General features: G+C 42.0%; 1 protein-coding gene across 1 annotated transcript in view; it reads right to left on the bottom strand.

The window, feature by feature from the left end:
* LOC144822962 (hepatic lectin-like) overlaps positions 1-18,382 on the bottom strand; it is a 97,927-nt gene that overhangs the window by 16,913 nt on the left and 62,632 nt on the right. The window contains exons 7-8 of the mRNA XM_078681044.1: positions 12,153-12,304; positions 11,164-11,276 (exon numbers count right to left, since the gene is read on the bottom strand). Of these exons, the coding sequence (XP_078537170.1) occupies positions 11,164-11,276; positions 12,153-12,304 (265 nt within the window). The remainder of the gene's footprint in view (positions 1-11,163; positions 11,277-12,152; positions 12,305-18,382) is intronic.

The raw sequence follows: 18,382 nt of genomic DNA on the forward strand, positions 1-18,382 counted from the left end.
GATGTGACCCATTACACTGCTAAACCCCTATGGACTAATATATGGAGAGATTAGGAGCAAATGAGGAGAAACACATTGAGGGCGCTGTTAAACCAGCAAAGCAATTGTGTGTGATATTCACACAAGATTAAATAGAGTGGCTGAGGGTTGGACAGGAGAGACGAAGAGCAGAAGAGAATGGGTTTATTGCCCCCACACCCTTCCAGATCCAAATGGGGAAGGAACCATTGGAAGCTGCTCTCAACATTCCACCCTCATTTGTATGCCTCGCGGGAGGCCTGTATAGAAGAGAATCAAGTAGCTGAAAGAAAGCAAAGGGGGAAAGGGTGAGGCCAGAAAAGAGAGGGGTAGTCCCAAACAACACTAAAAGAAGGACTCCAGTAGTTCGAGAAAGAAAAAGAAAGGGAGAGACTAGGAGATACAGAAACTAACACAAAAAGAGCATGGAATAAGAGGGAAAGGGAGAAAACTGGGAGAGAAAAAAACAATAGGGAAATGAAGGGGACAGGGAGGTGGAAGAAGAAAGACCCAAGTAAAATTAGGTGGAACAAAGTTAGAAAAACAAACATAATAATGTATAGCACAGGTATAAATCTTGTTAAATGTTGCTGTAGTGCCTTTCAAGGGAGTCTAAGTAGATTATATTTTACTGGACCTCGAAAAAGGAGCTCTTCGTTTTCTTTCAGGATGAAGTGTAGCTAGGCTGTCACTGGTGAATATGGGGCTCTGTCCAAAGCCTCCTCCTGGTCCTAACAGGGCCAAACAGGAGATTCATCACAAGGCAACCAAAGAATACTCTGGCAGTGGGATGACCTGGGGGAATATGAAGAACCAAGCATTACTCATACAGCACAGGAGGAGAAAGACGGTGGGATAAAGAGAGCGCCCTGGTTCAATGCTCCTTATTTTATTCTGCAAACGTTTTGTTGTACAGGGAATGTTAAGACTCATCACAGCTTCCATAGCTTTAGTCTTCGTGATCTTTCATGCACTTCTAAGTATTTAGCAGATTTTTCTGACATGCTTTCCCACCAAGAGGATTCTCTTTATCACTTTATAGGTCCATCTGTATGTGTTTTTCTTTGTTGTGTATATGGACTATTACTGTGTGTTTGGTCGTGGTCTGATTTTACTGTTTTCTTTTTCTTTTCTCAAGGCTTTAAGAGGAGGATGATCCTTATGATCTTGTTGCCCTCACCATAACTTGTCTTGAAGGTTGTGAACCATAGAAATAGAGCCTCATTCACATGGAGGTGATGTGAGATCAGGGTGCTGAAGCGGGACTGAATGTGAATGGGTACCATGGCTCACAATATTCAGTGAAATGAGAACCCATCTGTTTTAAACTCAGCTCCCATTAGTGATTGGGGAAGTTGCAAAAGTGGAATTCATCATTGAGAACATATATATAGTGATAGACACTCTACTAGGAGAGTTTGATCATTCATACTATATTTCAGCAAGCCATCCATGATGCATTCAATCTCCTGGCTGAAGTTATTCTGCAGAAAGAAGGGGCTCAACCTCGATGGTTTATGGTATCGAGATTGAGTCTCTGCGATACCGCTGGTTTATGCAGGAAAAGTCCTAGTGCGAGAATGTAGCTGGAGTTGTGGTGGAGTCATACCCACCAGCGATGCACCCTCGCAGGATTGGCTGCATGTTGGCCCTGGTCCCTCAACGGTTCTTCAGGCAAACATTTAGCCAAATGTTTGTAAGTCCCCATATTTTAATGTTAAGCAAGAGAAGTACACTCGGACACTAGCCAGGGTTTTAGGACCTTAGGACCAGCACTTGGGGTTCAGGTCTCACTACACATGAGCCACCCGCAGGGTCCATTTGAAAATGTCATCTAGACTCTTCCAGGAAAGTGGGCTTCATACTGCTTTTGTGTCCCCATAGCTTAACAGGTGGTCAGGCAACTGGCCTTTGGAGTCAATTTGTGTGTCCTGCCTACAAGTGGGAGCAAGCCCAGCCCATAGAATTCTCCTCACAGGTCTCAACAGCAGGCGCAGTCTTCCTTCTTTATTCCACAGGGACAGTAGAGTTCTGGACAGTCAAGAGTGCCACATTTTTGCCTGACACTAACCTGTGGGTTCGGGCTACTCCTGTCTTCTCCCTAACCAATAGGAACAAAGTTCCCAGAGATAACCATACCCACTTTTACAGCAGCTTCTGTGTGCCCTTATGCAAGCAATCCCACAGTGCCCCTCACTCCAAAAATCCCACATGGCAGAACATTCCTTCCCCTGTGCAGAGCTCCTATGGCCACCATAGAAGTGTGGGGAAAGGGGCAACCCCGTGTCTGTGGTCACTTAAAACTGGTTCTGTGGGAACTCTGCTTCCACTGGAATTGGTGCATGGCTGACTAGAGGAACAAAAGAATGGGTAGGCCTAGGTGTTAGCTACATTTGCCTGTGACATGGTAGACCTCTTTGAGGTTAAGTTCCTAGACACTGCCCAGAGGGTCATCCTGTAAGAGGAACAGTACACCCCTCACTGCCAAGGCCTTTGTCTCAGCTCTAGGAGCAAGTTCACAGCTCATGAAAGGCGCTATTCAGCTCTTGGGTGACATGTGGAAGCCTATGCAAATGAGCTACCAGGGTCTTATGGTAGGTAAAAGCAGACTTTTTAAAAGTACCGTTTGTACAACATATAATACAATTACGACTTTGGCATTGAATTGGGTTTGTAATAAATATTTTTGAAAAGTCCAAGAATTACCTTTTTAGCTGGTTCCTAGGCAGAGATAACTTTATTAACTTGAATAATATAGCCCAATGCTTTCTTGTGGGACAATTAACCATGCTATAATGAAAATAGATTTTAGGACCTTGTTACTGTAGGGAACATTAACCTTTTACATGTCCTACTTTTAAATACCAAGCCCCCTGTCCTCTGGGTATTTAAGGCCTACTTAGGGGTGACTTATTCATATTCGAAAGGAGGGATTATGCCTGTTAAAACGGGTTGTTTTGGCAAGTTTAATTTACCGTTTAAAACTGCACATACAGGCTACAGTGGTAGGCTTACAGACATTTTTTGTACTGCCACTCTAGTGATAGCACAATGTGTGTCACAATCCATTAGTGACATTTAACTTACAAACTCTGGGTACACTTTCTGTCAGATACTAGAGGAATAAGTAAAAAATGGCAGTTACTAGTATAAACAATTTTGACATGTTTTAGAGGTCAGACTACGCTCACTGGGGCTTGTTTAGCAGAGTACCAGGGCACAAACAACTAGCAGCATCAGTCCAAAACATTGGGTGATCATGTAAAAAGAGGCATTTAACTACAGGGTATAAATAATGACAAAACCAATGGTTTAACTTGTATGTAGTGCACACACACAAAACAATCTAAACATTCCTTGGGAGAGATGGCACATACATGCAAATATATAGATGTGACAGAACACTAACGGCGATCCCTGCACATAGATCAGCCGAAAAACATGCACTCATGTATATAGGCCTACAGGCACTCATACACATAACCCATCTGGCATGCAAAGACCCATACACACATAAGAAATTACATGTTATGTTGTTGTTTTTTGTATAGTGTTGTGGGCTGTAGGAAGGCCGTTTACTAGTGCTAGACGTGAAAGGAGCGAGGAGTGGAGGGAAGAAGATGCAGGGAGGTCAAATCATGTGAAGAATAAGGGGTCAATGTATGTTTAGAAATGGTAGACTGTTAGGAAGAGGCCAAGGCAAGCCAGGTACCCATGTCCCCTAACCATGACTCTAAAGCTAAGACGTAATCAACAAACATTCAAACACTTATTACTGTCCCAGAGAACATAGGTAAAAGTAAGTCAGTAAACAAGTAGGCATAAAAAGGGGGTCTAGTGAATGATTAGATATAAAAAAATAGACATGTATGGGTATATGTTTAGATCCACTTAACCCTTAGATCCTTTGCTGATGTAATCTAATAGAGCAAAGATTTATTTTATTCCCTAATCAATCTTTGGCTTTTCCTTAGATAACACATTTCTACAGGGTGATGAAATATATCAGTCTCCTATCATTTCTCTTTTTGAAACGAGTACCTGTTGTAACAGTGCACATTTGTGGGGGTTATATAAACCATACTGCTGGGAAACAATTGAGTTCTGAACAGAAGGACTAGAGCAAAGGTGCATTGTTGAAAATAAGTACAGAAATGCAGAGAAAAAGTGGGTAAGCTGCAATGAGGAGATAGCCTTCTATGAAGAGATTAGTTTCAAAAGTGAGCACCTAGTGTAATTTCTGAGAAGAGATGCATTTTCAGTCCCTTCCTGAATGCTGTTCTAAATGAGTGCATGGATTCAAACAGCTTGTATTCTGGTCCTTTCTAGCCTCTTTTTCTTCCATTGTCTTGTTTCAGATTTGAAAATGTATTCGCTCTTGATGTGTTGGACTTGGCCCTTTTTGGCAGGTTCACCCATAAACTTTTTTGCCTGAAGCCTCTGACGTAGTGGTAGTGACTTTAGGCCTCTGCGCACTTTGGCACTGTGGCCCAGTGTAAAGTGCGTGCGCTCTCTGAGTGTGTGCAGTAAGATGGGCCTTCCCTCCCATAGGAATGCATGGGGGATATGTGTGTTCGTGGTAATTCCTGATATGAGGGAAGTGCAGGGTCAATTTTAGTATGTGCGAACTCGTGAAAATAAATGCTGCGCAATAGTGTGCACAGATTCATTGTGCTTATTTTAGAAATGCCACTTTTAGAAGTTGGCATTTCTGTGTGCTTTGTGATGTGAATTGCATGTCTGGCTTGTGAGTGACAGGTGCTGGATGGTGCGACTGGATCCAGGAGCCAGGATGAGTCTGCCCAGTGGTGAATAGGGAGATCTGCATGTAGATGGGAGGGGGGAGTTGCACCTGGGACCTGAATAGGGCTGTGCCTTCCCTCCAAAATGCTGGCTCCACCTCCTGTGGTGCGTCTGATGTCCCTGGCCTGTCCTGTGAAAGGGAGTGAGGAGCTGAGCAAAAAAAGTGCTCCAAAGCTCCCCTGAACCAGCTGTATCTGGTTCTCCCATTGCCTACACTTTAAACAAGGAAAATTGTATATAAAAGAAGGGGGGGAAGGGGCTGTGACCCCATGAAAATGTTCATTACTTGGGTGCTGAATCTGCCAGGGGCCTGCTGCTGATGGGGCCAGGGGAGGGCTTGCCTCCCTGGGCCCTGACTTGCCCCTGGATACCATAAATAATTTTTCTATGGGACCCTTCTGCCTTGCCTGGGATGACTGGAGGACTTTCCTTTGCTGGGAGCTGTTTGCTCCAGTTCTTTATGCCCCCAGGACCTCTTGTGCTCCCAGCGCCCTGTGAGCACTTTGTCCTGGACTTTCCCTGAAGGAGAGGGAGAGCTTGGGGGCTGAGCAGCATCTCGCTGCAGCCCTTTCTGGGGGAATCCCCAGCCCTGGGATTCCCCCATTGTGCTTTTACGGCGGGTGCCCACCCCGCATTTGGCTGTGTTTTGTGGGCGCCCACCCCGCTGCTGTGCCGCTGGTGCTTTGGTGCTGCAGCATGGGTGCCCACCCCGGATAGTTTTATTACAATGCGCAGGTGCCCACCCTGCGTCTTTGCTCGTATTTGGATTGGTGCACGGGTGCCCACCCCACGACTTTGCTTTGTTGAAGGAGTGGGTGCCCACCCCGCTTTGTATTTTTAAAGTGGAGGGAGCCTACCCCTCAATGTGCCCGAAGAGAATTCACCGCCGCGGCCCGTTGGCAAAAGTGGAAGTCAGGCAGCATTGTGGGACATTCAGAGGAAGTCCCGCGCACGCCGCCGCCTGAGAAGCCGCCCGGATGAGGAAGCTAGCGCCTGCCTGTGCAGGGCTCCCATGCCTGAGGGAGAGCCCCGTGGGTGCCAGCAAGTCAAGAGGGTGGCAGCCAGAGTGGAGAAAAGTCCCAGGTCCCAGGAGGGGGCCCAGGTGAAGAGTACAGTCAGCGCGGGGCTCCCAGGAGTCCAGGGAAGCCCAGCTAGAGGTGCTGCCATCGCCTGTGAAGAGAAGTCCCCAGAGAGCAGCCCGGTGAGTGAGAAAGGGCTGGGGGGCTCCGTGTGACCAATTATTGGTGCCTGATCAAGGCACAGTGTCATTGTCCCATTTTTGAGCAGCCCCGTCTTTCAGGGGTCAGCTCCAACGACCAGGGGGCATGTTGTCTTTCATAGAGCCTAGAGGACTCTACCGTTTTGGGCCTAATTCATTTTAAGAAGGCCCAAAGGGGTCCAGGCTGTTTCCCTGTTGTGTGGCCACTCTTTACAGCTGCCCCGCTTGCGAGAGGGCAGCTGCACCATTCTTGGGGGTCATAGTTATTTCAGGAACCAGTGCGCTCCATGGGGGCATGGTTATTTTCAGAGCCAGATGGCTCCAACATTTTGCATATTGTTTCAAGGGCCATTGAAAGACCATGCCGCATTTTTACCTTTTACAGCTGCCCAGCAAGTACTGGGCAGCAGCACCGTTTAGGTATTGCTTTACCTTAGGGGAAATGCTGAAGTTAGGAGTGAGATGCACTCCTTCGCCCCCATCTATTCACAGCTGCGCTCCACTTAGTGCCAGCTGCTACGTTTAGGCCTGCGCAAAGTGTGCACCCTTGACTTTCGCTGCATTGGCAGCATGCCCTAACTTTTGGACAGAGGGCATTTGAGCCCCTTAGAGATGGCCAATTGGCCAAGGGGACTGTTAGATTTATAGGGCACCAGGCCCTAGTGTGATTTATATAGGTGCTAGGAAATGTAATGTATATACTATGTTTTATGCACCCTGATTTATGCTTCTAGATGTGTTTGTGATTATGAAGTTTTGCATACTGTGTTATGTTTTATTTTTATCTTCTACTGTGATCTATGTTTTTTTTCCCCCTACTGCATGTTTAGGAGATTATGGTCTTCTATGTTTTGGCTTATGAGGATGGCGCAGAGTAGATTTCTCACCTTATGGGATACTGTGCCTGATATGATTTATGTTACAGGTTGATGCTGAGTATAGTGTCTGGCAGTAGTTACTGGTTGTGATCTACATTTATGATATGCTCTTACTTTTACTATTTTTACCAAGTGATGATTCTGACAGCGGCCCACGTGGCCCTGTCATGTGTAAATAATCCCCTGTAAATATTGCCAAGTGCCAGTTGGCACTGTGTATATTGTGTGATTACTATGTAATGTGTTTTATGATAATACAAAGGCTATTTTTATATATAACCTTGTGTGGAGTTCCTTTTGTGGTGTGCCTAGTATGTTGTTACTGTGTGCATTGTGCAAATGCTTTACACATCGCCACCGGGATAAGCCTGACTGCTCGTGCCAAGCTACCAAGGGGGTGAGGAGGGGTTATCTTTGGTGTGTAACTGCCTTTCCCTGACTAGAGTGGTGGTCTCTGCCTGGCTCTGGCGCAAGCCTTAGCTAACCAGAGAACACAATTTCTAACAGTGCAGCATTACCATTCAAGATAGATATCTTCTCTGCTAGATACACTAGGGATTTTTGATTCTGGTTGACATTTAGATGGTACACCAGGTCTTGAGGCTAATGCAGCTTTCTAGGAAGAAAGGTGATCTCCTACTGGCTAGAAGGCCTGTCCTGATCCTCTCAAGTGTATCCTGGGAATTGTAATACATTCCTTATTGTATCCAAGTGTAGAGAGATCTAGTAGCTCTTGGCATACGTGGTTCATATTGCCGTACACACCAGAAAGGTGAAGTTTCAAGAAAATGATGCAGCCCTCAACTCCTCAATCAGTGAAGCTGCTTTAGGTGATGTGTTTGAATTTGATCAGGTCCCCAGTATGTAAGATGTCTTTCAAAGATGACTGTATGGAATTGGAGAAGCCTTTAAACAGAGTGTTGCTTTCATTCAAGTGGGAGGGGACCAGTTCCTGCACTTGTCTTACTTTTTTTATATGATATGTCCACAGTAAGAAGCGTATTACTTCTATTAGTGCACAACTTTGGGATATTGGTATGGTGTATCCTTAATCACATGCTGTCATTGTATTGCAGTTCACAATTTCCTATGCACTGCTTAGTAGCCCCTACTAAATTGGCAACTTTATGTTTACATTATTAACACTGATGGTAAAATATTTTTATAAACTACATTTAGGGCAATACATTTTAAACAAATTGTATGTAGATCATGATATTCTGGGGTCATACACTCACTGCCCAGTGCACCAAGGACAAGCCATTTCCTGTATTTCATTACGGGGTGCCATGCAACCTAAACAAATATTTCTAGCTACAGGCTTGAAAACCTTAATATGGGGTTTCTAGTCACCCTCGTTTAAAATCAATCAATCAATTAGGGGGTTTGTATAGTGCAAGCTACTCACTCGGAACGGGTCTCAAGGCGCTGAAGGACAGGGGGGCGTGGGAAGGGGGGCTCCATAGATACTGGCGGTTCACTGAGTTCCATCGAAGAGCCAGGTCTTGAGGTCCTTTAGGAACTTGGGGAGCAATGCAGTCTGTTGGAGGTGGAGATGGAGGGAGTTACATGCCTTGGTCGCGAGGAGAAAGAAGAAGCGCCCTCCTGTTCTGCTTTTCTTGATCTGAGGTACTGTTGCAAGGGAGAGCTGAGCAGAGAGAGTGCTGGGGAGCGTGGAACACATGGTGTTGTGGAGGGCCTTGCGTGCGTGGGTGAGAAGCTTGAAGGTGATTCTCTTCTCGACAGTGAGCCAATGTAGGGTCCGTAGGTGTTGGCTGATGTGGCAGTGGCATGGTAGGTTGAGGACTGGTCTGACGGCGGCGTTCTGGACATTCTGGAGTTTGCGGGTGATGTTCTTGTTGATCCCGGTGTAGAGTGCGTTGCCGTAGTCCAGTCTGCTACTGAAGTAAGCGTATGTGACCATTTTTCTGTGTTCAGAGGGTATTCACGTGAAGGTCTTGCGGAGTAGGCAGAGGGTGTGGTAGCAGGAGGAGGTGATGCCGTTAATCTGGCGGTCCATTTTGAGTTTGGAGTTCAGGATGATTCTGAGGTTGCGTGTGTGGTTCGTGGGGGCGGGGAAGTCCCCGAGGGCGGGGGCCACGAGGTGGTGTTCCAGGTGTTGGGTGGTGTGGGCCCATTATGAGTATCTCTGTTTTTACCGTATTGAGTTGAATGCAGCTGTTCTTCATCTATCTGGCGACTGCTTCCATTCCATCTTGAAAGTTGCATTTGGTGACGTTGGGTTCATTGAATAGGGAGAGGATGATTTGGGTGTCATCTGCGCATGATGTGATGTTGAGTTTGTGTGCTCTGTTGTTGGCTGTGAGTGGGGCCATGTGTTGAACAGTGTCGGGCTGATGGAGGATCCTTGATGAACTCCGCAGGTGGTTGGAGTCGGTTCTGAGAGGAATGAAGGGAGTCTGACTTGTTGCATTCTGGTGGAGAGAAAAGAGAGGATTCAGTCGAGGGCCTTGTTCCGGATTCCCGCGTCGCGGAGTCTGCGGGATAGGGTGCTGTTTCAATCAATTATATGCGCACTCTGAATCAGGAGGGTTACAGTTACCCCACATGCTGTTGTTTTATGCAGTGCACCACATATCTCAACTAATACACTGGATTCCCACATCCCCCAACAGCCCCATCAGTATTAGCACTTAATGCGATATGCTTCTAGGAGTAAGTAATTTAGGGGCCCTCTAGAGATCCCACCCCAGACAGACAATCCTGTGATTAAAGTCAATCGGACAATGTGAAAACATGTACACAGCCTTCTGAGTGTCCACCAATGGCTCCAAACCTCGCCACCCAACTGGAATAATTATGGCATACAAATTGGGAGCTTTCTATTGTCATGGATGAACTGCTACGTACATGCACTCAAACACCTAGATCAATTGTTTGTAGACGATGCCTGTAAAACTTTCCCGGATCTGCTCTCTGAATTTAACCTACCACAACCTAACAATGGTCTTATACCCAACTGAGACACTGTTTATGGAACTGGCTTGGGGGTGATATCCTTACACTTCAGCACTCCCTAGAGACCAGGTGAAGATAAAAGAGGGTGATCTCTAGCCTCTTGCTATAACTAAAGCAAGCACCAGGGGTAAAAGGGGAATGTACGCTGACACAAAGCAAAACATCTCCGTGATAGCAGATTTACCAGTAGGAATTACTGACAAACAGAAGTTACTGACATTATTTCATAATCTCAGAAGATGGTGGAGTTTATTTAGAGAATTCTTAGGGTGTACCAGAAGCAGAATTTCAGATGGAGAAGGTTAGAACTACATGAATCATTGTAGAGGTCAATTGCTCTATAACCTTTTGTAATTAATGACTCAAAATAACCCGGAAGAGCTATAAAAAGAGATTCCAGTTGAGAAACGAAGCAGATTATTCAGTCTCTAGATCCTATCTGGTACTTCTGCTGTTTTCCGAAAATCCTTGTACTTGTGAGGTGGTAAGGGTGCTTGCACCGATTCCTGTTCATACGTTCTACAAGTCTAAGTCTGTGCTTTCTCATTGACATTGTAAAAGTCTATGTCTGTGCTTTCTCTGTGACATTAGAGTAAAGATGTATCTACTGAATGCTTTCAAATGTATTGCTGATTTTCTGAAACCCCCGAAACCGGTCCCAGGAGGCTTGTTTTCGGTCCAAGGAAGATCTGGCTTGGCAGTTCGGGCTGGACTGTTCCCATGAGGAATAGAGTCAAGACTGATTTGCATATGGCTGAGTCTGAACTGAGGTGGCAAAGTGAGCTAAAGAAGGATGATAGATTCAACCTAGATCTGTGACTGGGGGTGAGTGTCTGAAAAGTTTCAGCTCTCTATCCATCATCTCCTTGTGTTTGCTTTGTTCGCCCTAAGTTGGCAGGGTATGTCCAGACGTGGGTCCATTGCTCACTTTAACACTGGATTCAAGATAGCCTGGCTGAAGAGGGGTATTATCCCGAAATCAGTCCCAGGATGCTTGTTTTCGGTCCAGGGAAGACCTGGCTTGGCAGTTCGGGATGGACTGTTCCCATGAGGAACAGGGTCAAGACTGATTTGCATATGGCTGGATCTGAACTGGGGTGGCGAAGTGTGCTAAAGAACAGAGACGGAATCAACCCAGATCTATGACTGTGGGGTTGAGTGTCTGAATTGTTTCAGCGCTCCATCCATCATACCCATTGTTTGCCAACGGCATTACTTACCCCATTGCCAGTGTGTTGAACGGCCCTAAGCTTGTTAGCAACTTACTTAATACCGGATTTGTAGTCTGTTCCGTCTATCCATCGCCACTCCTGTTCTTCGTCCACATCCGTGAGACCAATCCAAAAGCGCTGGTCCTTAGTTTTGCTTTTGAGGAAGTTCTGTAAAGAATGTGAAAGAAGCCATGAGATTTCAGTGAATTACTCCATTCTTTGAAACAACAGTCAAGATTGACATCATGGATCTGCAGTCTAGTCTAATGACAGCATATCTGCGAATAAACATCCATGTCAGTAGCATTAGGCGGCCTCCTTGAGGAAGAATGTGCGCTCCACAAATATGCCTGCTTTATTATGTTATTTGTCTCAAAGATTACTTTTATAGCAGTCAATCTTCTAGAATTTATGTAGAATGCAACTCAAGAGGCACCCAACAAAGTGGCTTAATGGAAAGTTTGGGGGTGAAAAATCATTCTGTCCAATTTTATTTTAAAGAATACAAAAACATTATGGGTGGACTGCTTGAATTAATCTCAGCCACTGATAGGTACCCAGGGCTGCATATCAATCCATTGTTTTTTATGGCACCATGCCACCTGTGATTAGACCCAGCCATATGCAAATTAGCTCTGGCCCTGCTACACTAGTAACAATCAAGTCACAACTACCAAGCCATGTCCTCTCTGAGCTAGAACACAAGCAACCTGAAACCAGTTTTGACCTACTTTGGCCACTCCTGTCAGTGTAGCTTGCTTCCAGTGGCACAGTGAACCCAGGACCTACGTCTGGGCATATCCATCACACTTAAGGTGTCACAATCAAGAGTAGAGAAACGTGCTGGGTTGAATGCTTGAATGAATCTCAGCTACTGGTAATTACTCAGGCCACATTAGAATTCATTTTTTTGCCCACTATATATCCTCAGATTCTAATTTTTCAATGCAGGGGCCACCGTCTCTTTCACTGATGATAGGCATCTGCTTCTATTGGTAATTATTGCTTTTAAAGGCATTCAACCCACCATGTAGCTCCCTTTACCTGTTCTCCCTCACTGGTGATGACAGCCAGGGTTGCGTTCTTAGATTCGCACTTCATCTTTGCAGCCATCCAGTTGGATTTCAAATTCAAGATCAAATAGCAACTTCCACCATAATACTCCCAGGTTTCAGGGCCTGTCCCGCATGGATTAGCTGGTAACACAGAAGTGACATTTGAAAGAATAATTAGTGAAGCAGCCTCCCTAGTCTGGGTATTCACCAATGGCAATGCCACACACAGCTCTTAGTATAATGTCTTTATTCTTCTGCGTGTAACTGCAAACTCAACATTATAAACCTGCATTCACTTCACTGTGCTTTAATGCTTATGTCACAGTTCTACGTAGTCCACCAGGACCCACAAAGGTTCTGTAATTGCTAGCTCATACAACACTACAATTAATGAAAATGCCCATTAATAGCAGATGCTCTATACAGGATATTTCATAGCATAATGCTACATACTGCAGAACAGCCAGGCATTTCATTCCATTGTGCAACCAAAACAGTAATATATTTAGCGAAGACAAACTAAAACAAAGACAATAAAAAAACGGCCTCATTATAAGGTAAACGAATGAGGACCTCTTAGTGTTGTGGCCATATATGGTGCCCAGAATCATAGTCTAGTCTAATGTTTTTATTTTTGCTAAGACATATCTTCCTTCCTCATCTGTCCAAGTGTGCAAAAGTTTCTGGACGATATTTATTTATAAGGAGAGCAACTCCATATTTTTTAGTTGGATTGCTCAATTGGGACTTGTGGTTCTCTTTCGGGGCGGTATGTCAACTAGAAATTACTCTACCCTCCAAACCCCCCTCAGTTTGTCTGTCTTACCTGGTGAGAGGTTGGTTTCCTGAATCATGGCAATATCCGCCTGGTTAGGTAAGTTAGCATGCATTTTAACATAGCTGGTCAGGCCATTTGACGTTTAATGATATGATATTAAGGGTCTGAGGAGATACAAGTGCTATGGAGAGGTTCCCATGAGAAATGAGGAACAACGGCATAGCGTGGGTTGCCAGCAAGGCAAGTTTTGTGTGACACATTTTGCAATTTGCGCCAATAAGAATTTTGCACTCGGGGCAACCATCCCTCCCCCCACCGCTTCCCCACTGATGTGCTCCAGCAGATCCTTTAATTGCGGTCTCTGAATTGCAATCAGAAGGAAGTGACCATTCGTAAGGGAGGCTAAAGGGGTGAAAACATTGCAAGAGCTGCTTATTTTACAAGGTTGCAACTATAAAAATAGTGCTTGTGAGAGTAGGGGGTTCAGTGTGATGAAAGAGAATTATTACCCCCCCTTTTGTCGCTATTTATGCAACAAATAAGACCAGAGAAACACTATACTGGTGAACTGCTGTGACTATGATTTTCAAAAACATGGAGAGAAACAAGTGTGGAGGGAAAAGTATGTTATAAGGTAATATAAGGTTTGGCAACAAGAAGTATGCATCCTTTGCATTTTCTGCAATGTTTTATTGTTTCACTGAAACACTAGCGGAACTTTTCACAAAAATATTATTTGGTAGTCGTTATTCAACACATAACATTGAATGGTAGAGAGACAAAATATCGAAATTAAAATATCGATGTTTTAATTTCAATGGTATAGAATATCGATGTGCAATAATATCGATAGACAGAATATCGATATTAAAGTATGTATGTTAGTAATATCGACATTTTGTTTAGTGTTATGTATTTTATTATGTTGTTTATATGTTTGTTAAACATGTTTTTTAATGTATGTTTAGAATTACTAAATTTGTTTAACTTTTACGTTTTAGTATCAGAGCGGGTTGAGGGTTTATAGGGGAATAGGGTGGGAAGTAATTTAATTATAAATAATTGATTAATATGTTTCAAAAATATTTGTGATTAATAAATAATAATTAATTAATAATTAATTGGTAATTAATTATTATTAATTAGTTAATTAAATGAATTAGAGTTAATGTAGTAGTATTTATTATTTTTTGTTATTGTTAATTAATCATTAATTCGTAATTAATTATTATTAATTAGTTAATTAAATTAATTAGAGTTAATGTACTAATATTTTTAATTTTTTGTTATTGCTAATTAGTAATTAATTGGTAATTAATTATTATTAAGTGATTAAATGACAATTACATTTTTTATGTGATTTATTTATGTGTAGTGGGTTGTGTGTTTATAGGAGAATAGGGTGTGACATAATTAAATTAAATTAATTAAAGAGATTGTATTTATTTATTGGTATTTATTGGTAATTAATTGTTAATTAATTAATTGGTTATTAGTGTTTTTATTATTTCATAATATTAATTATAAATAATGTATTAATAAATATTGTTTAGTCTTGTAAATATCTTGTTAATTAATTGATAATTAATTTTTAATTGGTAATTAATATGTGTTAATTAGCTAATTTATAATTACATCAATTTAATAATAATTGTTATTAATTTATTAATTGATATTTATATTAATTGTGTTTTTTTGTATCTGTAGTGTGTTGTGTGTTAAAGGGGGAGTAGTGTGGAAAGTAATTTTTACCCCTACGCTATCCAACGCTTTCCCTACTGTTGCACCCTCTGGAGTGGGAATAGTCATTTTTACCCCTACGTTATCCAATGCTTTCCCTACTGTTGCACCCTCTGGAGTGGGAATAGTAATTTGTACCGCTACGCTATCCAACGCATTCCCTACTGTTGCACCCTTTGGAGTGGGAATAGTAATTTTGACCCCTACGCTATCCAATGCTTTCCCTAATGTTGCACTCTCTGGAGTGGGAATAGTAATATTTACCCCTACGCTATCCAACGCTTTCCCTACTGTTGCACCCTTTGGAGGGGGAATAGTAATTTTTACCTGTATGCTATCCAACGCTTTCCCTACTGTTGCACTCTCTGGAGTGGGAATAGTAATTTTTACCCCTACGCTATCCAACGCTTTCCCTACTGTTGCACCCTCTGGAGTGGGAATAGTAATTTTTACCCCTACGCTATCCAACGCTTTCCCTACTGTTGACTCTCTGGAGTGGGAATAGTAATTTTTACCCCTAGGCTATCCAACGCTTTCCCTACTGTTGCACTCTCTGGAGTGGGAATAGTAATTTTTACCCCGACGCTATCCAACGCTTTCCCTACTGTTGCACCCTCTGGAGTGGGAATAGTAATTTTTAGCCCTAAGCTATCCAACGCTTTCCCTACTGTTGCACCCTTTGGAATGGGAATAGTAATTTTTACCCCTACGCTATCCAACGCTTTCCCTACTGTTGCACCCTTTGGTGTGGGAATAGTAATTTTTACCCCTACGCTATCCAACGCTTTCCCTACTGTTGCACTCTCTGGAGTGGGAATAGTAATTTTTACCCCTACGCTATCCAACGCTTTCCCTACTGTTGCACTCTCTGGAGTGGGAATAGTAATTTTTACCCCTACGCTATCCAACGCTTTCCCTACTGTTGTACCCTCTGGAGTGGGAATAGTAATTTTTATCCCTACGCTATCCAACGCTTTCCCTACTGTTGCACTCTCTGGAGTGGGAATAGTAATTTTTACCCCTACGCTATCCAACGCTTTCCCTACTGTTGCACTCTCTGGAGTGGGAATAGTAAGTTTTTACCCCTACGCTATCCAACGCTTTCCCTACTGTTGCACCCTCTGGAGTGGGAATAGTAATTTTTACCCCTACGCTATCCAACGTTTTCCCTACTGTTGCACTCTCTGGAGTGGGAATAGTACGTTTTTACCCCTACGCTATCCAACGCTTTCCCTACTGTTGCACCCTCTGGAGTGGGAATAGTAATTTTTACCCCTATGCTATCCAACGCTTTTCCTACTGTTGCAATATGTAGAGTAAGTATATATATTAATTTATATGTAGTTTTTAATTTATTTTAAATGTCTATGTATTAGTTATTAATTATTTAATATGTTTTAATGTTTATATTTTTTATTTGCTAAATTATATGTATTTTTAAATTATTTTTACATTATTATTAATAATACATTTAAAAAAACGATATTTTTAACTTCGATATTTTTGTATTACTATATTTTGTTTCTCGATATTTTTGTACTTACCTTTATGTAGATAGAACTCCGATATTTTTGATTTCGATATTTTTGTGTCAATATTTTTGTATGTCTATATTCTGTCTGTCGATATTATGTAATAGATTCCATTGAGTACCAGTGTAACATTACAAAGCAAAGAGTTACATAAAACAATGGTACGCAGAATCACATTGCATTAACATAACTTCAAGTTTAATAGACAATAACACATCAAAAATACAATATTGGGTTAGAAACTAACATATCCTCACACATCTAAAAACATAAGATTGCATTCCAAGACATTGATTAGCCTAAACTTACACCAAATAAAACTATACTGTATAAAAATATGTAATATTATATCACACACCTTATCATATCAAAATATTAACAGTGTAAAAAAGCTTATAACAGCAAAAAATATAAATATTTGATAAAACCAGTATGCTAGTTCAGTGGTCTAATGCCTCCGTTTTAGAGTAACCTGAATGTCAAAATGTGAATACCACAGGAGATTCCATCTTTCCGAGGTACAAAAAATGAGTACCATTGAATATGTATGATTAACACCTGTTATCAGTGTATAGAGACTAGGCACAAAGTAGAGTGCGCTTGATAAGCCTTTTTTTTATCAATAAAACTCAGTTTTGCGTAACAACATAAAATGTCACCACACACATCAAAAAACATAAAAACACATGAAACGTCTCATATTGAAGCATTGCATTCAAGACATTATCTAACATAATTTATAGCATATAACAACACAAATCAAAATACATCACATTGGATCACAGTATATGACAAGAAAGAGTCGCCTTTGAAGGAAAGGCGCTCTTTTTCTTGGGAAGCATTTCAAAACCTCATAAATACCATCAAGCTATGGTCCTGGCTTTATTGTGTTTATCTACGCTCACCTGCTTTTTCTGTAAAATATAGAATCTGTATTTTTCCATCTTCATTTAATCCAAAATTTTCACTTGTGCTTGGATATCTTGAGGTGTTCAGCTATTGAAGCTTCGTATTCCTATGAAGCAGCCTCCATTTTTAATTTTCAGAAGCCTCTTTATGCATAACTATTGGCCAGGCAGTTATGATAGACAGCAGGGAAGGAAATGGCAAACTTTTTTTTTTTTTCAAAAAAAGTATTTCAGACGGGAAACTTGATGCTTCCGTCTGTATTTATGAGAGTAGGGATCTCTGAAAATGTGAAACCACCAGCCTTGATAATGGTGACAATTATAAAGGACAGAATTAGCACATTCTCTAGTTCAGCTGTTGCTATATAGAATGAAGGGCAGCACATTTGTGTATTTAACTGAATAACGGGGAACCCAAAAAGTGGATCAAAACTTCTACTGAAGTAATATTTCAAATTCATTCTGTCGTGCAGGATGGGTTTATAAAGCCATTTGTTTGACCCCTTCCTGCCACTTAGGTTCCAAGCATTTGGGTACCATCTTTAGACAACTGCAATCAATTCAAATGAATTCATTGTTTGGAAAATGTTTGACAATTTTTACATATTTCCATTGTAATCAGCACTGCAACTGCTGCTTGCGATCTTACTTCGATGGTTCTAATACTACTTTATTTCAACGTTTACAATAGACTAGTTAATTTGTACTAGATGTTGGAAACCGACAACCTTTTTTGAAGACACAGGACATATTTTTTAAATCAACGGACATTAACTCAGAGCAATAAAGAGGAAAAGCCTTGTCTCCTTTCTCTCTCTACATATCTTTCTTATCTCATGGTGATACTTTTGATGTTCCTTGGTATAATCTTTTCGTATTTTCTAACACACGTATGAATTATTTTGGATGAACTATTTGTGACTTGATCACAACTGTTATATTATTCTTTTTGGATTTTCATCACCTGTATCACTTTTTTTTAATTGTATTTAACTATTTGTCTTTAAACCTAATAAACTATTGAACTAAAAAATAAAGAGAAAAACAGAAAAGGGAGAAAGGAGGCGAATTATGGGCAAGCAGTGACAAAGGGATAAAATAGGGATGAAAGAAGAACATGCAAGATTGAGATAAAGAGATAGGAAGTGGCTGAAGGTGGAACCAAAACTAAGTAGCCTTGGTATTTGGTGGCCAAGGTGGCTTTCAGCGTCCCTGCTGTCAGACTCTGCTGTCGGGCTCCTGTCAAAACCATAGGCCCCTG

Source organism: Lissotriton helveticus, chromosome 1_1, assembly GCF_964261635.1.
Source record: "Lissotriton helveticus chromosome 1_1, aLisHel1.1, whole genome shotgun sequence".
NCBI classification, from domain to species: Eukaryota; Metazoa; Chordata; class Amphibia; order Caudata; family Salamandridae; genus Lissotriton; species Lissotriton helveticus.